At 42.0% G+C, this 21,646-nt stretch overlaps 1 protein-coding gene across 1 annotated transcript in view; it reads right to left on the bottom strand.

The window, feature by feature from the left end:
- Positions 1–5,328, bottom strand: part of LOC311028810 (cadherin-20-like) — a 63,071-nt gene extending 57,743 nt beyond the window's left edge. The window contains exon 1 of the mRNA XM_084033597.1: positions 5,185–5,328. Coding sequence (XP_083889723.1) covers positions 5,185–5,234 — 50 coding nt within the window. The 5' untranslated portion in view covers positions 5,235–5,328. The remainder of the gene's footprint in view (positions 1–5,184) is intronic.
- Between the last annotated feature and the right edge of the window lie 16,318 nt (positions 5,329–21,646).

Raw genomic sequence — 21,646 nt, 5'->3', positions numbered from 1 at the left:
TACTGCCAGGGATGGTTTGAAGACAGAGTGAGGAAAGGAGAGAGTAGCCTGTGTGCTGCAGAGTACAGAATCCTAATGGATCACTGGGTCAGATTTATAGCGGCTCATCCCCTCCATCGCTATAGGAGAGAAAAAGTTGAATGTGGCTCACCGACTCCAGAGACTATAATTCATCCCCCGCCGTCCTCCATTTTATTCAGCCAGAGTACATTGGTGAGTATTGAGCTCCTTTTTTGGGGCCAATAAAACATAATCACTGTCTGCAAGGACCAAGGTCACAGAGAATTCCTTATGCAATGGCATGATTATTTTGGCCTTCGTTGAAGGTTGATTAGCTGTTTATTTTTCACCTACTCCTGAGAGATTGTGAAAAATTAAATATGGATGTTTGGTTTTGATGTAATCATGGACCATAGATTGCATTTATATTTGAGATGTTTTTCCGAAAACTCGAATCCGAGGTGTAATAACCGAGAAGTTAGTTTGAACAAGTTGACAGCAAGCACATTTGTAGTTGCATGAATTAAGCTGGTGACATTTCAGTGAGGGTGGCCTCTATTGGCAGAAGTAAGACAGTTTGACATTATTCTGTTTACTTTCAACCCTCCAATCGCATCCTGGAGTGGCCTGTATGCCACCTCACCCAAGGTCTGAAGTCCGGCACTGGGCAGAACTCATGTCCTTTAGACGATGATGACGTGTCTGCACACTGCACCGTTGGAAAGCTCTAAAGATTTACAGCAACCCAGATGGCATCAAAATGTCTTTAACCTCTGTCATCGGGGTGTGGTTTATTGCTGATTTGTCATTTGATCATTAAAATGAGCGGGGTGAGTGCATACAAATCATGGCAATCAAACCAATTAATAAGCTAAGGCAGAGCTCTCTTGTCTTAATAGGAAAAGCCCAAATGTTCAGTAGGAACTAATGAGCTCTACAGTGTGTTGGTTACCGTGCAACAGTTAAACCTCGTTTGGTATGTGCTCAGACTGCTCCGCTGTCCATAGTGAGGACTACTGAGAGAGACAGCTCATCTCTTGGATCTGCTTCATTTAGAAATGGATTTTTACGTGTAGCCTTGAATGTTTGAAATTTCCTTCTTAAAACCTTGTCAGAGCGTGATGGGGGAAAGGAGCAGGGCAAATCAATTCAAATTAAATTCAGAGATGAGGTGTTTCTTACTTTGAGCAACTTTCATTTACAATGGATGCATTGCCTGAGAGTCAGTCCTGGTTAAAAAAAAAGAAAAGAAGTGAAAACATGATTGCTTTCTTCAACCCAAGAGGGGATGGAATAATTCACTGTCTGAGTATGGAGGGAGTAGGAGCAGCTTAATGAAATGAAAACCTGCATCTTCTGGTGCGTGATCAGGGTCCAGCATTGAGAAATTTGTTCCGGTTAAGACACAAACAATGGGCCGTTCACACGTATGAATTACACACATTATTGTGTTATGTACACACTGAGGGGAGATAAAAGGGGGAGGCATTCGCTGGGCTAAAATTCACTCAGAATGTCACGGGAATTAACTCCTTACCTCCTGTAGGTGTTCTTTAAGGTGGAGGAGTTGTATTAGATGCGCTGGTGCAGACAGTTTAAATTACAGTTGTATTTTTAGTTGCCTCAGTCCATGTGTCCACCATGTGCCTCTTCTTTAAATTATAGTGCTGGACAGATGCTACTGGAAAAGTGCCGGTTGTGTCTCTTTGTGAAAAGACTGCACATCTTCAAATGCAGACATCTTTTGCCAAAAATGTTAATATTTCTAATCCTTGCCACAGGCAGAATATGCTTTGAGAACAAGATGAGACAATGTGTCTTTAATGAATTAGAAAAAGTAAGTTGATCATGTTTGGATCGGTTGGTAGAGATCGGGTTGGTGGTTTTGTAAATTGATGGGTATTGGATATGAATACATGAAAGGGGGTTTCAGACTAAAAGCTTTTCTGAGAGAGTAAGTATTGACATTTTCTATTGTGCAATCCATTACTTAGTCGTTAATTAGAAGAAAACTGGGCAGAAACAAGAATAGACATCAAATATGACTATGTTTTCATTAGTGTATAATCACAATAATTGTGTTTTGGTTGGCTTAGACCAAGTCCATCATATTTAGGGAGCAGGATCTTTTCATGGAGTCTGCCATGTTGCAATGCCATGTTTTTACAATAGCCCAGAACGCACAAACTAAAGACTGGCTCTAGAGAGAGCTTCACATTTTTGATTACCTGAAGGCAGGGACATCACTAGGATTTAAATACAAAATCTTTGCGCTTGCATTTTTTTCGTACTGTATTAGAACTACACAACAACCAGTGAAGAAGTCAAGCTACTAACAAATTTAAAGCGACAGACAATTTCTTCTTCCATTCTCTTCTGTTGAACATGCGTGAGGTAATAAATCAAGTGAGAACTAGGGACACTTTCTGATAGACTTCTATATAATCAGACTTAGATAGTTGCCCCCTGATGGCCAGAAAGCCACCAAATCCTGCACAGCTTCTCTTTAAAGTTATTAAAACAACAATATTTAGTATTCATTGGTTTAGTCATATTGTTCAAACCACAAAAAATTGTACTAATTGACTTTTCTACAATACCTACTATAAATGATCTACACCCTTTTCATTGTGGACAAACTAGTTCATTAAGTTATGGGTGAGATTCTGCAAAGTTACACGCAAGCCGGCCCCTCTGCAAATCGGCCAAATGTATGCAGTTACAAGAGCCCTGAGGTCAGCTAATCCATCTTCAACTCAGACAGACGAGTTACAGCTCCCACAAAAGGAATCACTCTGCTACAAAATACCACAAAACACACATCTCGTTTTGACATTTGTCCATTTCCTGTCAACTCTGTTCCTCCCCGAAGGGTAGTTTTCAGTCTTCGATCACAGCGATGACATCTATGATACCTCTCCCTGGTGTCACATATCACTGGGAACACTGTGCTGCATATTGATCAAATGAGCAAAAACAAAAAGGGTTTTCAAAGGAACAAAAGATAATTGGAGGTAATGTGAAACCGGCCTGGGCTCAAGCGTTACAACGCAGGTGTACAAGCACCAACACACTGCGGACGCCTGCCAGGCTTGGCTGATTGACACAACGTTGTATCCCAGACCACAACAATGCCGGCAAGGTCCTTGTTATTCTGCGCGCTCTCAAAGGCGCCTTCTGGTATCCCATAAAGCACCATCCAGCCCTGCAGTCATTCAATTAAGAATTTACTGGGCTATTGATTTCACTACCAGCAAAGTGTCTCACAACCTAGAAACAATAAGGAGCCAGCCTTCTACCTAAAGGGAAGACGACTTGAAAAGACATGAAAAGACTATGATATATCCAGTGGACAACATTTGAGTCCAGCTTTCTTCCACTTCATTCACCACCTTAAAGGCTCCTTTTATATTCACTGTTAGCTCTTGAATAAACTGATTGTTTTAAGAAAACTGTGAGAGAACTTTCCCATTTAACTTTGTGGTCCTTGGCCGGTATCTGACAGGCGGGTTTTTTTCAGAGCTTTTATACTGAAAACAACTGCCTGCTGCTGCAGGAAAATAAATTTAATGACCAAATCAGTAAAAGCTGCATGCCGTAAAAACAGAAACAATCAGCTGAAAGACGCTGAAAACTGAGGAGAACTGCACTCAGGTGATAATTCTCAGTGGTTTGTCACTATGAGCAAACCCTTTCACATACAAATAGAAAATACTTTATTGCCCTTTTTGGTATTCTCCATTGGACCTTATTTCTGAAAAAAATCTGTACAGTGTTTTTTTGATCACATTTAAATTGTCATGAATTACACGTTTGTCAATTTAAAAGATAATTTTGCAAGTAAAGTCAAGTCACGCCTCATTGAACAATATCTCATGATGCACAATGTATGTAACCAAAGTAGTCTTTCTTATAGAAAGGGTAGTGTCTTTCTCGGCTGTTCTCCTAGAAAATTTGAATGTGTAAAAGTATCTGTCAAATTGACACATGTGTAATTCAGGTCACAAAAAATAGTTTGTCTCTCGTCATTGACTGCCATACAGATTTTCTCCCAAATAAGGTCCAATAGTGATCCACCAGAACGCATGTGACTTAGCCTCTCTATTGTCATGTGAGCCGCTCATTATAAAATGATTTTTCTGTAGTTTTGAATAAGAGATGAAAGAATGAATACACAATTTTTGTTTCTTCAGGCTGACATTTAAACTTAAAAAAAAAACTGATTTCACACCCTAAAATTTCCCAAATCCCCACAATGTCAGCAATGTCACCAAGCTTCCATAATCTCCCATGACCCCCGGCTGCGTGGAAGCCGACACGCCAAGCTTGCTAAACTTTGGGTTTTGGTGCTAGTTTTTTCAGCGGTAGCCCCTTTTCATAGACATCCTCCCTACAGAATCCAACCATATGTGTTTGTTATTCACCACAGCGCTTTACAAAATACAACTGTTGATGCAACGCGAGTCAAGCTGATTATAGGGCCAATTGAGACTACTGTATAATGAAAGCCAGGAGGGAGAGGGAGTTCGGGGAGGGAGCAAGAGTGAGAGCGGCCAGGAGAGAGTACATGTAGATGCTTAATGAATTCAGTCACAGCTCCGCACAATGAAATCTTTATCCATTGGGGGGTGAGGCAGGGGACTTGGCAGAGGCGTATCTCGGCAAGGGTGAAAAATAGAAATCCCACTGTCCCCCGTTGGCTCTCCCTCATGTCAGCTGCCTTGGTTACAGAGTTGGCTGCCAGCGAGCCCCCCGCCACTCCAGTCCTCCGTCCCTCCTCCTCCTATTCCCCTTTTACTCCCTCTATCTGTCTTCATCAGTCCAACTCTCCACTCTTTCTCCGCGTCTCCCCCTCACTCATTCAAACTCCCTGTATTTTTTTTATACCCCTCCTCACCTTTTTGTGTTTCTCCACTCTGTTCTACTTTACCTTGTTGTCGCAACCATTTTCACCACATGTGGCTTAATCAAAATAATACGATTGAAAATTGCCGCTGCTCCCCAACTCCGTCAATGTGACCACGATTGCAACGCGCATGCATTGATAGAAGACACTCACGAGCAGCATTTCTAGACTTACCTTGTAACAGGTTGTTCTGATCATCATGTGCAACAAATGTGTGCGTGTGAATCCAAATGCAAGATGTAGTTTCATCAGATGCATATTAAACAAATTATTCCTACCTTTTGAAAAGCTCTGTTGGAGATTTTCTGTAACTTCTTCCCGGTACCATTTACTGCAGTTTTCTCACTTTTGAATTCAGTCTTCTCTCCTCAATCGTCTTTCCAGTGGAGACTGATCACCGGGGTTTTCCAGACAAGTCCAGCTGCCCACTCCCCCCCCTCCCCCCCATACACATGAGAGGTAAAAAATGAAAAGATCAAGAGAGCAATATCTGGCCCCTCCTGATCAACTGCTCCTTTCCCAGTGCTCGGGGTGAGAGAAGTGCGAGACAAAGTAATCTTCAGGTGAAAAAGCAAGACTTGCCTCCCTCCCTCCCTTTTCCCCTCCAGCTCTCTCTCTCTCCCCACCTCTCTCCGTCGCCTGCGCTCGCTTTACCTGCTGGAAACGTTGCAGACGAGCTCACGCAGCAGCCGTCTCTCCAGCTCTCCCTCTTGTGTCTGAGCGCTGTGCTGTTGCTCCGTCCATTCCGCTCGTTCCCCAGCATACCCTCCCTCCCCCGCTCCCTCCCTCCTTCCCTCCATCCCTCTCCGGCTCATGAATGTTTAGACACGGCAATTGTAGCTGAAAGGCACCGAATTAACCCGCAGAACTCAAAATACACTCCTTTGCTTCACTCACTTTCCCCTTAGTTTTTCTTTTGTCCTCGCTTTTTTTTTTTGCCACGACCCCTCTGGCTGCGTATGTGACCCTCCTGAAAAGTACAATCAGTTCTTTTTAGGGGGAGTGATAGTCTATTAACTTTGTGGTCCCCTGCTCTCCGCTGGATTTTTATCAACAGACCGTCTGAAGCAGGGATACAAGATTGTGGTCTCACATCCATGATGAATGTGCAATCAGGGACGGCGGCCTGTTGGATAGGAGTGCCGCTCACACGGGCACACGTAAGAAAATTGGCTCATAAAATAATCATGAGCAAAGCAAGATGTGTATGATGAATAAGTAAATATTTACCACCCTCCGCCCTTGATTAATTAATGATTAATTGTCCTTAAAACAAGTCTTATTGGAGTTGATTTGAAGAGAGTGAGCCGTTGGAAAGCTGATAAAAATCAGCCAGTGACCGTTAACTGGTTGCGTCGACTCGCCGGCGGCTGAGCAACATTTCCGATGAGCTCAGCGAGCTATGGAGATGTTCATACGTCAGAGTCAAGTCTCTGTCATGGTGATTTGATTACTGCCAATTGCATCTCCCCTTCTATAGAAACACAATCGGAGTCAACTTTATTGGCCAATTATGTTGACATGTACGAGGACATTTATAAGACAGTAATGAGTTTTTGAGCCGCTTGTGGTGCTTTTGCCGTTTGAAAACTGCATTCTCAATTACATTTAGATTCAAACAACAAAACGACTTTGTCAGGTTTAATGTTACATTTAACATTGACCTCCTCCCTAAATGGTCTCATGGGGGACTTTGATCAAATATATTTGATTCGGTTAAATCTGAACTCCCTCGCATCACTATTGACTATGCAGTTTTATTGTATGGAAACATACATTTTAGGAGACGAGCTTGTTAAGCGATGACTTCCTGGAGCCTATTGCAGTAGGTAACACTAATGCTGCGTTCATTTCAAGTTACTGTGATTAAAATTCGGACTGTCATCAAACACACGTTATCGTAAAGACAACAAGGAAACAAATTTAACCATCTTGGCACTGAAATAATACGCAAGTACCTGAAACCAAAAAAAGACCAAATAAAGGTAAGGCCAAGAAACACAAATTGAATGGAAATTGTATTTCCCCACACACAATCTTGAGTTGTTCAATGGTACTAATCTTTACTTAAAAAAATTCCACTGTTCACCCCAAATGACAAGCATGACGCACATTATTTTTCACTCATATAAATTGGGCCTGCGCTCTCAAAGTGCCCTTGGAGTTTTAGGTCTGTGTTGGTCCCCACCAATCACTGGACCGATCAGCTATCTGTAAGCCTCTGGGGGACAAGCGGCTGTATTTCTGGGGTTCCAGTGTAGCCAGGCTTATTTACAGTCCATTTAACAACTTGAAATGCGGGACTGGAATTGGGAGTCGAAGTATATATGACCAGAGTGATTCACAAGTAGCCGGTTTACAAGCTAATCTAAGAGCCAGTAAAAATGTGACATTGCATTATTGCCAATGCATTCAGCTCTTTTGCTCTTTTGTTTACCTGCGTTCAACCGAAGCCTGCTGTAACATGATTGGTCAATAGTACCTGGACTACAACTATAAAGTTTCCTATAAAGTTTCCTATACTAAAATCTTGGTATTGCCTACAGATAGAATAGGTCTCTACGAACTCTAGATCAAGAAGAACCAACCAACAAACCAACCAACCAACCCACTCACTCACTCACTCACTCACTCACTCACTCACTCACTCACTCACTCACTGCCATGTGGTGCTGTCCATGCAGCTTCTTTGGTAAGAACAGCTTCCTTCTGTTGCCAAAAATGGAGAAGTGACAGAAAACCAATATAACATATTCACGGGCTGGAAAACAAAGTCATAACGTGAAAGTTGCAGCTCTGTAAAGCAAAGTGCAGCTATGGGGTTCATATATCATATTGCTCATAGCTAAAAGCTGCATGGAGAAGATTCAGTCTTTTACATGCGACACATTACACTTCATCTGTCTGAGCTTAAGACTGATTCCGAATACAAATTGTATCGATCCTGTGGATTTCATGTTGTGAATAACACGGCTTGCCATATGCTATTTGGCGTCACACACCTGGAAGCCGCACAGTGCGATCTGTCACCAACGATAATCAAGAGGTTTTGCAAAAAAAAAACAGTAGCTTTAAATTCAGTACATTCTTTGGAAGGCTTGTATGGTCCCCAAGCCTCCATCAATCAATAAATAATGTAATAATCGTATAAATAAAAACATAAGCTGCACAGTCAATCCAGGTCTGAAACAAGTTGGTTCCTCTTGCTGTTTCTTTTCTCATGATGCTGAATATCATTAAAAGAAACACAAATCTTTAAGAAAATAAGGTCAGCAATTACCATCAAGTGTTGGTGGAAATGATCTCCCCAGCTATAGGATTTCCTGCTGTCCTCCTAAGGGCCAACATGATTATGTTAACAAGGAGGCCATCTGCATCACAGCCAATCACTGCACAGTGCAACGGCATAAACAAATTCATCAGCATAACTGTAGTGACAGACACGAAATAGTAAAAAAGAAAAAGATTCCATATGTTTCAGCTGAGAAACAATTTTTAGCAAACCCACAAAGCACTATGCTAGTATGAAGATTTCATTGAGTATTAGGGGGAGAAAAAAAGATCAATTTGAAGAGAGCTACAGCTTCCATGATGGTCTTTGGAGAAAGTAGTTTTCAGGTCTGGATTGGCCCACACACCGCGAGTGTGTGTGATTGATTTCTTCGGTTTATCCCCAGGAGATGAGAAAGTTTGCATGTCTCACTCCTTAAACCTATAAATCACATTGATCAGCCGGGATAATAAGGCCATGCCGAGACATCCCCAGAGAGTGAGATAAGAAAACAATGAGAGGAGCGTGGTAACAGAGAGAGACAGAGATGAAACAAAAGTAAGACCTAGATAGATAGATAAAGCAATAAAAAAAGAGAGGCAAAATGAGGATGATGCTTATATGTACTGTCAAAGGAGCAAAAAGTGTTTGGAAAGAAATTATTAACTATAAGAGCAAACCTTTTTTTTTCTTCTTTTTTTTTTTTCACCTTGCGAATTTCTATTTGGCAACCCTGACCTACTTATCTTGACCTCTGGGCTCTATCGCAGTCATCTCCACCTATCCTGCAGATGATGTGTTAGGTTTTCACTTTCTCCTACTTTACTTTCTGCTTCCAATCAGCTATCCCACAGTGAAAAGACATCCAAGTAAAAGCTGAAATGATAAACCCTTTTACATCCCACTGCAACAGCACCAGTTAAACCAGAGCTGGAGAGTATTTATTCATTGAAAGAAGAGTAACAATGATGTGCTTTTCTTGCCAATGACAGCTTCTGAGATGCTTCTGTGTAACAAACCATCTGGCACATCAGGTTAAGATACACCATCGTGCTGCACCAGTGGATTAATGAGGATTAATCCGCCACTGAACGTAGTCCCCAACGAATTTGAGCAACTTGTGACCAACTGTTTTAGGAAGCCTTTAAGAAACTGCCGTAAAACAAGTCTCCAGTTATTTAAGCCACCTCGTAAAACGAAGGAATCTATTCAAAGCTGCTTCCTCATTCCAGACACAGTTTTACAATGCAATGTAAAATTATATTGGGTGTGCTTATATTTGGATTTACCTTCACCTCTGAATCACGTCCGATTTTTCGGTGAGTCAAACAGATTTAGTGTCCAGTGCTCATTTCTGTTTCTGTTTTCTCAGCTGTGAGAAGCACAAGCCATTAAGAGTTAAGAATGGGTACGTCATTGACCTGTGCTGCAGCCTCCATTCTAAATGTAAATGTAATGAGATGAGATCGACACAGATATACAGATTGTTGTAAATCAACTCACAGAGATTAACTGTTAAATAAATGAACACATTTGTTTGATTGACATTTGATAGTTAGATTCTCTTAGCAACCGCTGCCACAGCTTCTGTATTGTCTGAAGTCTACGTACATGACTCAATGATAAAGTGAAAATCTAATAATGAGGCTACTATGATCTTATTGTCATTGTAAAGTTGTGTTTCTTGTGTGAAAACATCCCCAGACATCAGCAATGGAAAAAGTTAATTATTACATTAGCGTTGCAGATGATGGAGCACTTGGCTCAGAACAGCATCTCCTTTAAGGCAGTTTTCCATTTGAGTTAATGCAGATGTGGCAGAAGGTTATTAAATGACAGGCTCTCCCAGTCTCCCCATTCAATTTCCCTTTTGTTAATAGCCACTGTGCATGGACACAGCAGTTTCCTGGAAGAGGAACTTGGACATGCCAGATGCCCACTGCATGCCGCGGTTGATGGCCACGCTGCTTGTGAGAATTGACAAGTGGTTGAAGTATCTGCAAAGCCTCAACGGAAGATAAGGAGAGAAAACAGTGAAGTTAAAAAAAGAAGAAATGTCTATCCTCCCATTCTGGACCGCTGGTCAATTTCATTTGAGAGTGATTGGACGTAAATGACAGTGACAGCTTCCTAATTGTCAGCTATATCCTCTTGCAACAGTTGCCTGTTTTGTGACTAGCTGGTGGTTTGACAGTGGCTTTTGGACCCCAGTCATGCAAACTGTCGTTGGCTTTGCGATGGACATGTGCAGTGGCTGCTGGTCCTGGCTGTCTTGATTCATGATTCAGCTCCTTGTTACTGTAAGAAGCAGTAACAAAAAGAAAAACTGGACCTGTCAAACCAAGCTCTGCACTGGCTGAGAGGGCTTTCAGTCTGGCAGAATGGAAAAATACACAATAAAAAGTTTAAAATGCAGGTAGGAGCATTTAACAAGCTGATTTTACAGATTTATAAGCTACACATTGTCTGATTTGTGTAGTTTTCCACTAATCTACGGGGAATTTGAAATTAGAGAGATGAAAAGTCAGTTGAAAAAGATAAATCAAAACAGTTGCTTCGTGCAAGAAGCAACTGTGCCACCAGGGTGCCATATATGGGAAATTAGGTTTGGGAGCCTGGCACTTCTCTATATTGAATCAGTGTTACACTGCAAACAGAACTGTCACATAAAGCTTGTCACAGTTTGAAATACCAAACAAGACACCGCCGTGAGAGCCCACACAGCTGCAGTACAGTAAATTGTAGATATACGGTCCGGCCGCCAAACAACAGTGGCAGAAATTATTTAGATGAGGCCAAATGTCGCTGGAAAGGTGTTCCGAAATCTGTCTACAGCATGCAAGATTGATGTATTGTTGTTTTTTGGGGAGTCTTGAGGAGAGAAGAAAAGGGCTCCACCGATTTATTTTATGACAGTTAGTTGTCATTCCCTCAGTTCTCATTTTCTTGCAGATTGTCTAGTCTCGGCCTGATGAATAATTTGGATGGACACTCAGGACATTGCTGGTGAGGAGTTGTGCACAGGTTCTGAAGGATAGGACAGCTCCTGAGGAGGAACAGAGGTTATCCGAGCTGAAGTTTGTATCATGACCTGATTCCAGACTTAGTCGCGTTGTGTCTCTTAAACCTGATAGTCAACAAGCAAAATTGCCCCCCCATCAGCCAAATTCTGCCAGTCTGATCCAAGTATCTCAGCATGAGTGTGAGTGGAAGTGTGTCTGTGCCACGCATGTTTTTATTCATATGATGGACCCCTGGCAAAAGCTGCTGTCTCACCACAGGCACTGTCTCGCTCTCCTCCTCCAGGGATGACATGTATGAAATTTGAGATGCAACGCAGAGTGATCCTGACTTGCTGTGCAGACGCAAGTCAAATATCTATAATTTTATCAGAATAAGTGATGCACAGCGGATGCAAGAGCCAACCACAGCAGATGGGAGGGAACGTCTGAGAGGAGATTTCCATTGTCTTTTTAGTCACACATTTGGACTGCAAAATGCAGAACTAAAAATCTGTTCCCTTCTTCTTCTGTCGATTCCTTTGATATCAAAGACAGGTTCTGCATGAGTGTGAAGTTTACTGAGATCTGGGTACTGAAGGAAGCAACGACTGCATGTTGTGATTCGAGGGAAATGGATATGCAAATGTATCCATCGAAGCTTTAATATGCTTGGATTGTTATTTTGTGTGTGGAGCCAAACTGGAGGCAAAAAGTGATACTTCCGTAGTAGCACTCATACATGTGAACGCTAAAATCACAAAGAATATGGATCATCTGGATGTACGGTGGCCTTGAAGTGCAAAACGCAACCGCAAAAACAAAACACACACACAAAAGAAAACACACACACAAAAAAGAAAACACACACACAAAAAAGAAAACAAACACAAAAAAGAAAGCAAACACAAAAAAGAAAATGAACACAAAAAAGAAAGCAAACACAAGAAAGAAAACACACACAAAAGAGAAATCCCAAAACGGAAGTGTTACCTTCGGCGGACATCGTTGATTGGATGGCAGAACTCGTCAGTCTTTTGCCCCGGTGCAAACAAACAAAAAAAAATCAGCGCGAACCGTGCATGTTTAGCGATGTATTGCCTCTACTGTGGCAAAGAGCTCCCGGGAAAACCCAACTACTGTAGCAATTGTGGGAAGAGGCTGCAGGAAGCAGATGATGACGACCAGAGTGCACGGCCATCAAGTAAGGGATTTTTGTGCCACTTGTGGGTGTTGTACTTGTGACATTAGATTAACAGCGTTAATTTGCGTCTCTTTTCTGCAACAAGCCCTCCAACTCATACGACCAAATAGGTCGTGTGTCACGTCCTCAAATATACGACCTCTGGTAGCGTATTGCGGAGATTCTTCCGCAACGATAGTAGTGGTTAATGTTAGGTATAGGTCGACGTGTGGAGGGGGTCTCTGCCGATGATTGACGAGGGGCAATCGTCCGCGCACGCGCGGGGGGGGGGGGGGGGGGGTAGGTTTAGGTCGACGTGTGGGGGGGGTCTCTGCCGATGATTGACGGGGGGCGATCGTCTGAGACACCGGAGTGGGGGGGGGGGGGGGTAGGGGGGGGGGGGGTAGGTTTAGGTCGACGTGTGGGGGGGGTCTCTGCCGATGATTGACGGGGGGCGATCGTCTGAGACACCGGAGTGTCGATATTTACTTGACCGCTAGAGGGCGCGCTATTTTGAAACGTAACATATGGTCGTAATTCGGTGCTTGACACACGACCTATGTGGTCGTTTTCTCGAGGAGGACAGTCTGCTTTTCTGCCCTTCCTCAGCAATTCTTCTACAAAAGCTAACCTTTTAAAAATACTTTTTTATCGTTTGTGCTGCAAAAAATGTTCGTATGTGCCTCTGCTTTAGTATTTGAGATATAGACATTATGATGTCAAAGGAAATCAGTATTTAAAAAGCTTATTTCTATGATATCGGGGGGGGCAATATTGTTTAATTAGTCACTTTGCCACCGCCAAGTCACGCCCGCTCTAGGTTTCGCTGTCCATTTCGTCGTTCATGTATGTCTTCTTCTTGTGTTCGTTTCTGGCGGCATAGACGGGAAAGTAAGTTTAGTTTCCGGGGCAAGCCTACCTTGTCCAATCAGCGATGTCCGCCGAAGGTAACACTTCCGTTTTGGGATTTCTTTTTTGTGTGTGTTTCCTTTCTTGTGTGTGTTTCCTTTTTTGTGTTTGCTTTCTTTTTTGTGTTCGTTTTCTTTTTTGTGTTCATTTTCTTTTTTGTGTTTGCTTTCTTTTTTGTGTTTGTTTTCTTTTTTGTGTGTGTGTTTTCTTTTTTGTGTGTGTGTTTTCTTTTTTGTGTGTGTTTTGTTTTTGCGGTTGCGTTTTGCACTTCAGGGCCACCGTATGGATGCCTTCTCTCGATCGTTTTCCAGCAGAAGACGGGCTGACATTAATAAGATAACAATTTTCACAGCAAAGTTCATTGAAACTTTTCCAAACTAATTTTATAGCTTCATTCTCCAGCCTCTATCCAAAATGTTCTTCAACACAGTACTCTTTTCAATAGGTGCTAGTAATAATGATGATGATGATCCACATGATAATACACTTTGTTTATATACAAAACCAAGGTCTAATAAAACGGTACAAGAAATCAAACATAATGTCATATCAATACCAAAAAAAAGCAATAAGAGCAAAAGTGAATAAGACTGTGATATAAGCAAAGGTGGATAAATATAAGCAGGTTAGTATTTTTTAATACCTGTAACCATCTGACCCATTACAAATGCCATCCTACACTACAAAAATGTGTTAATCCACCACCCAAAATGGACAAATTGGCAACTTTGACTGCCACAGTGTGTGTTTGAGAGAGAGACAGACGGAGTAGAATGTGAACTATTGAACACGACATTATTGTAACTTACTCGGAATGCTGCTGACATTTGCAGACATAATTGAGCTCCTGTTGCACACAAATGACTATGTTTACTGCTCATCTATCCCCGCATCATTATCACCTACACACACACACACACACACACACACACACACACACACACACACACACATCCCTTCATTTATACTACATAGCAAATAAAGCGAGTGAGATTCAGATTCTGATTACCAATTAATGACACCATCCCCTCCCCTCCCAGTCATCTTCTGCCTCCCAGTGTTTTCCAAACTGGCGAGAGCAGATGTTGACCTTTTGTTGCTTTGCACAGGGGATGGGAAATGAGGTGTTATTAGGCCACTCCAGCAGTTCACAGATTGTATGTGGATATTAGATGTAAATATTTCATGACTGTAAATCCCCTCTGCACAGGCTGTTATAATGGATCCCCCAAAATTTGATGCGATTCATGCATATTCTGATGATGGGAGGTCATTTTCATGAAGGGTTTTGCTCTGAATGTCGTTGTCAAGTAAATTTTGATCACCAATGCTCCATAGTTTGGTTTTTATTGTTTCTCCAAATGGTACTCATTATGGTTTAAAGATAATAAAGTGTATATGTGCAACAAGCCAAATTATGTGCAGCAAGACAATATTACTGGATATGTTTTTATCTTCTTTCTTCTAAACATTTCCATGGAGTTTTCTTTAAGTCTTTAATGCTACGAAAATGTCACTTAAATTGTCAGCATTTACACAAAAACACACATTTTCTACTCGATTTGAGCTCTCGCTGATTTCCGATACAGCACTATTGTCAACTTCTTACCCCATCTATGTGTGTTATCTTTACTCTCCAGCTTAGTTGCTGCTCTGCCGCTTGTGTTTGTCAGATCCACCCCTTCGTTCCTCCACAGTCCAAATATAGTCACTTCCTTCACTGGTTGCAAAAATTCCAAGATGGCAGACGACTGCCAAATCCAAGATGGCCACTGCCAAAATGCAGACTTGAGGCTTCATAACAGTATTCTACAAACTAATCGGTGATGTCACCATGACTACATCCACTTCTTACAGTCTATGGATGTGCTGTTAAACCCATAGTGGCAGAGCGTGCTCACAGCTGGCCTCGCTCAGCTGGGGCCTCACAAAGTCAGAAAATGCCCCTACGTCCGAGTCGCTCCCTCTGCCTCCGTCTCCACAGGGACAACTGCACTGTAGAAGAGTGTGAGCAAAACAAGCGCCCCCTCCCTCTAGTTTTTCTCTGGATTTTCTGACCCAGTAGGCTTTGAGGGGAGAGCCGGTGGTAGAGTTGAGCTCCCTTGGGATTGCCCCAGCTTGGGTTTTTGGCTCGGCTTGAGACAGAACCCTGGAGAGCTTTTGGGTTTAGTGTGTGTTTGTGTGTGTTCTTTATGTACTAGGGAGGGCAAGTATGGTTCTGTACATCTGCCACCTCGTCCCCAGGGAAACAGCCAGGAAGGTTAGCCTAGTTTTCACCTCCATCAGGACACTGGGAGAGTCAGAAGGGTGAGTTTATTCTCTTATGTCCATATGTGTGTGTTTTATAATCCCCCTCCATTCAATGGCGTAGATCTTGTTTGATCAAAGTATTACATGCCGTGCTTTCCTCCCATGTTTATATTCATTAAATCAATTAAAAACAAATAATGATGCAATGATTGTTGTGCTTTCCATAATAATAGTATGAATAGTGTTAAAAAAACCCCATTAAAAAGCAATTCTGTGTTAACTTGAAAGCATGTTTAGTTTCCTTTAAAGATGCCTGATACTTTCTGCTAGATAATGTATCTACACTCAACAAAAATATAAACGCAACACTTTTGTTTTTGCTCCCATTTTTCATGAGATGGACTTAAAGATCTAAAATTCATTCCAGATACACAATATTACCATTTCTCTCAAACATTGTTCACAAATCTGTCTAAATGTGTGATAGTGAGCACTTCTGCTTTGCTGAGATAATCCATCCCACCTCACAGGTGTGCCACATCAAGATGCTGATCTGACATCATGATTAGTGCACAGGTGTGCCTTAGACTGTCCACAATAAAAGGCCACCCTGAAATGTGCATTTTTTTGCTTTATTGGGGGTCTGGGGACTCAGAACCAGTCAGTATCTGGTGTGACCACCATTTGCCTCATGCAGTGCAACACATCTTCTTCACATAGAGTTTATCAGATTGTCAATTGTGGCCTGTGGAATGTTGGTCCACTCCTCTTCAATGGCTGTGCGAAGTTGCTGGATATTAGTGGGAACTGGTACACGCTGTCGTATACGCCGGTCAAGCACATCCCAAACATGCTCAATGGGTGACATGTCCGGTGAGTATGCTGGCCATGCAAGAACTGGGACATTTTCACATTTTGTACAGATCCTTGCAACATGGGGCTGTGCATTATCTTGCTGAAACATGAGGTGATGTTCATGGATGTATGGCACAACAATGGGCCTCAGGATCTCATCACGGTATCTCTGTGCATTCAAAATGCCATCAATAAAATGCACCTGTGTTCTTCGTCCATAACAGATGCCTGCCCATACCATAACCCCACCACCACCATGGGCCACTCGATCCACAACATTGACATCAGCAAAGCGCTCACCCACACGACGCCACACACGCTGTCTGCCATCTGCCCTGAACAATGTAAACCGAGATTCATCCGTGAAGAGAACACCTCTCCAACGTGCCAGACGCCATCGAATGTGAGCATTTGCCCACTCAAGTCTGTTACGGCGACGAGCTGGAGTCAGGTCAAGACCCCGATGAGGACGACGAGCATGCAGTTGAGCTTCCCTGAGACGGTTTCTGACAGTTTGTGCAGAAATTGTTTGGTTATGCAAACCAATTGTTTCAGCAGCTGTCTGAGTGGCTGGTCTCAGACGATCTTGGAGGTGAACCTGCTGGATGTGGAGGTCCTGGGCTGGTGTGGTTACACGTGGTCTGCGGTTGTGAGGCCGGTTGGATGTACTGCCATATTCTCTGAAACGCCTTTGGAGATGGCTTATGGTGGAGAAATGAACATTCAATGCATGAGCAACAGATCTGGTTGACATTCCTGCTGTCAGCATGCCAATTGCACGCTCCCTCAATGCTTGTGGCATCTGTGGCATTTTGCTGTGAGACAAAACTGCACATTTCAGAGTGGCCTTTTATTGTGGACAGTATAAGGTACACCTGTGCACTAATCATGATGTCAGATCAGCATCTTGATGTGGCACACCTGTGAGGTGGGATGGATTATCTCAGCAAAGCAGAAGTGCTCACTATCACACATTTAGACAGATTTGTGAACAATGTTTGAGAGAAATGGTAATATTGTGTATCTGGAATGAATTTTAGATCTTTAAGTCCATCTCATGAAAAATGGGAGCAAAAACAAAAGTGTTGCGTTTATATTTTTGTTGAGTGTATGTAATGTACTGATGGATTACTGATTACGGGCATAGGCCCGGGGTCCCAAAGTGTCAGGGGCCCCCCTAACATTTTATAAAGAGTCACTTTATAACCAGGAAAAGACTTAAAATGACCACAAAAAAAAAAGTACTACAAAGAATCCAATCAACTAAGAGACAGAAATGACCACTAAAAACACAAAATGAGCACAGAAAAAGCAGTTGACCAGCAATACTCATACTTGTAATTCATTACTTTCACCTCTGTATACCACACAGATGGACAGAGTAGTGATGTAAGAGGATGTTATCATATTTTCTTTCTGAGTCACCATCCATTGTAACCCTCATGCATTTAAACTGACCACAGCTGCTTTTGTCTGCAGAGAATGAAACTGCCAATTTTCAATGACCAGCTTCCACACCTGCAGAGGTCGTGTGTAGAATGAATAACTTGCCCTTAGCAAAGCAACACTGAAACAAGAGGATGTAATAAGGTTTATAGGCAAAAGGAAAATATGGAATCTAAGGATTATGTGTATCTGGTGTGCAGCAAATTTCCCGAAAACAACAAAAATTGCACTGTGTCAATATAGACTGTAATTACTCCCTGAGAGGAATGAGTGTGATTTTTTTTTTCCAAAACAGAAAGGGAAAAAGAAGTTTTTCTTCCAGTAATTATTAGTAAACCCCCTCTCACTTCCCTTCTTCTTCTTCTTCTTCTTCTTCTTCTTCTTGTAGAAGATTGACAGGGGAAATAAAGGGCCTGTTATTGTGAAGTAAAGCCTGAATCTTTCGCAATTAGAACAAATGTCAACCAGGGAGAAACAGAGGGAAAAAAGCCCCTAATTGAAAACATAAAAAGATTCTTCAATTATTTCTGGAAGGAAACGCATGATACAGGTTATGGAGGGAAATAAATGTAATAATTTGCATCGTTAGGCACGAGGAAAGGCATGCTGTGCTGCTTGCACTGTCAGAGTTCCAATGGAAATTTGTGCCACGCTCAGCAGGGAGCCACATGAAACACCACAAGTATCTATTGTTCTCATCCAGCCGCTCTGGCTCTAGATTGTGCTTTATATTACAGACAATATAGGCTACACTAAGTCGTCAAAATGCGTACAACAAGATATTACCAACGTTTTGCAATTTTCCTGCAAGGATAATGTGTCTCCAACTTGGAATTGCCACCGCCATCAGAGGAGAACCTTCTCACGGCGTGCTGCTGCAAAAAACGCGGCACAAAATGCAAAGCGAAAAGAAATCCATCAATCCCAACTGTTAAGAATGCAATCCATGAAAAGCAATCTTCTTACGTCTTCCATTGCCTGTGTGAGTCAACAAGGCATGTGAAGACCTGTGGAAGAAAAGAAAATGACTGCATGCGCACAATCAGCCTGATGGGGACATCGGATTTCATTGTGCAAACACACGTACACTGTCGGCTGCTGTGAAATGTGCATGCATGTTCACTGCAACAAAAGTCCTATGAATAGTGGGGTCACTGTTGAATAACGTGGAGTTTAATAGAAACCCATAGATTTTATAAAAACAAACAAAAAAAAATGTATGGCTGAAATTGAGCGTGTCTACAGCCAATTTAGTTTCTTTTTTGGCTGAGGAGAGACACGTGCGTCTGACCAGCCTGGGTACGGCGGGGTACACCTAATGTATAAATGTATCTTACATTTTCAAGATACTGTGTCACAGGTGACCTTTCACGGAAAAAGGAATAATCAGGTTGTTTTTTACTTTTGGATTCGGCTGACATTTCCTCGTATCAGTCAGATAGCTTTCTACATAAAAGCCAAGAGAGAAGGGGAAAAAAGAATAATAATGAGAGAAAGCTGTGAGGCTTTTTAATGTGCAAATACATGGAGAGCTGTGACCTGACTTTTGCAATTCACTGTAGAGACATCATAATAGCGAGGTTTCTGTAAAACAAACAAAAGAAGGAACAGAGGCAGTTTCTGTTACCCAGTCACTCTTACTTATTAACGCATACATCGAATCTCCCCAGAAAGTGGAAACATAACAAACATGTATTTGTGTTAGCTGTTGACAGAGCTAGATGCAAAACTTCTTGTTTTGTGAGGCATAAAAAAGACTTTCCCCAGAAGGAAACATGACAAGAAATAAAATAGTACAGCAAAGAGCAAATTGTTGTAATCTAGGTTTGGTCAGGGGACTTTTACGGTACTTTAATTTCTGCCCAAACTTAGTTTCTGCAAAGCTTTTCAACTTCTAAAAGGCATTTTTTTATATTCCCAGGGTCCTGTGGTTCCAAGTTCCTATGTTTCCAGGGTTCTATGGTTCAAAGATCCTATGTTCCCAGAGTCCTATGGTTCCAAGATCCGATGTCCCCAGGGCACAATGGTTCCACGGTCCTATGTTCCCTGGGTCCCATGGTTCCAAGATATTTTCAAGGTCCTATGTTGCCAAGGTCCACTGTTCTCAGGATCCTATGTCCCAAGGTTCACTATTAAGAAGTATATTTTCCAAAAAGTTTGATGTTGTCAGGGACTCATTATCCCAGGCATCATAGGACCCTGGGAACAAAAGACACTTCATGTTGCCATTATGTGCCATATAAATTTGGGAAACATACCGTAGGAGCCTGGGAATGTATGACTCTGTGACAGGAATCCCGCTCACAGGAGAATAAGGGCTAGCAACAGGCATGGCATATTATATTATATACATATAACGTATAACATAACGTTAGCTATATAAATGCATTACTAGACTTTTGTTGAGAAGTAGAGCATGGGTGTGAATAGCCTGAGATTCTTTGCTGGTGTGCTGTTCCTCCAACCTCCAGCTGTATATTCGCTGTGAAAAGTAAGTTACACGTGGGCTGGTTTATTAAGGCAGTGTGAACCCAAAACAAAAATGTTGTTGTGATTTAATTGCAATGAACAGATAAAAAGGATACCGAAGTCACTACATAATGACGACATAAAAAGTAATGGATTGCATTAATTAAAAAATGCCTTATTCGCTTAGCCTGGCACAAATTGTATTCGTCTTTGCATTGACTTTGCATGCAATCACACCGTGCAAAAACAGTGTGGGTTTGGCGTGGACACACCTTAAGCTAGTGGAATGTTGCTAAGCTAGCTCACCTGTCAACAACAGCTGTCAATCATGACACCACCACCCCTTTTATAGCTTCAAATAACTACTAAAAACTAAACTGCTGCTCCCATCTACAAATGCAGTGGCAGGGCTTCATAATTTATATGTATAAGTATAAGTCATATACTGCAGTCAGCCACTAGGTTGTTTTTTTTACTTCCATTTTGGGGAGCTGTAATGTTGTCCATCTTACTGATATACAGTCTATATCAGCACCAATGCTGTGCAAAATTGGTGCTCTCATATAATGGAATGATCAACTAGTCTGAATACAATATTACAACCTCCATTGAGGTGCTTCTGTGTTCTCTGCGGAACTCATCTACTTGCGCTGTTACAGCAACCTAATTTGCCCACGAAGATCAATAAACCTTCATTGTATTTTTTGAAGCAGCTTGTCCACAATAAAACAACAACAAAAAAACTTACTGCAGGATGTTTAAAGGTTCAACACATCCAAATGTTACCAAAAAATTGGTGATTTTAAATCAGTGACTCAACCTCTTAAATATATTTGTGGGTCAAATTTATGATATGATATATAAATATCATGTTGGTTCCATTTCATGTAGATAATAGCATGAAAGGCTCCATAACAGATCTGAGGCGTGTGCTTTATCTGTTTTGAAGCCGTTTAAATGTCTAACAAAGTCATTCAGAGGAGATACATTATTTGCCCCGGGGGCTGAAGAGCTGCAACGTGATGATCCAGCTGATGAAAGCTTTCTTCAGATGAAGCTAGATTCCAGGTCGTTGGGATGTAGGCTGTGTTCGTGGGGGGGTTAATGTGACATGACGAGGTGCCCCGGATAGGAGGGGGAGGTTCTGGGGGTGTGTATGGCCTTTTGGTGATGATTGGGTCTGTCAGCTTTCCAGGCTACTTCGTACTGGAATCCAGGAGGGAGCCGAGTAATGCTGATTGGCTTAGACTTTTCAGCCTGCTACCTTTCTCCCTCTCCCTCATCATAAGAAAACACACTTGGAGTGCATTTGTGAAGAGGCGAGATGAGAAATGGGCGCAGATGATGTTTGTTGTACA

The sequence above is a fragment of the Eutrigla gurnardus genome (assembly GCF_963514095.1).
Source record: "Eutrigla gurnardus genome assembly, chromosome: 18".
NCBI classification, from domain to species: domain Eukaryota; kingdom Metazoa; phylum Chordata; class Actinopteri; order Perciformes; family Triglidae; genus Eutrigla; species Eutrigla gurnardus.
Note: the sequence above shows the minus strand (reverse complement) of the source record. Positions and strands in the feature narration are given on the sequence as shown.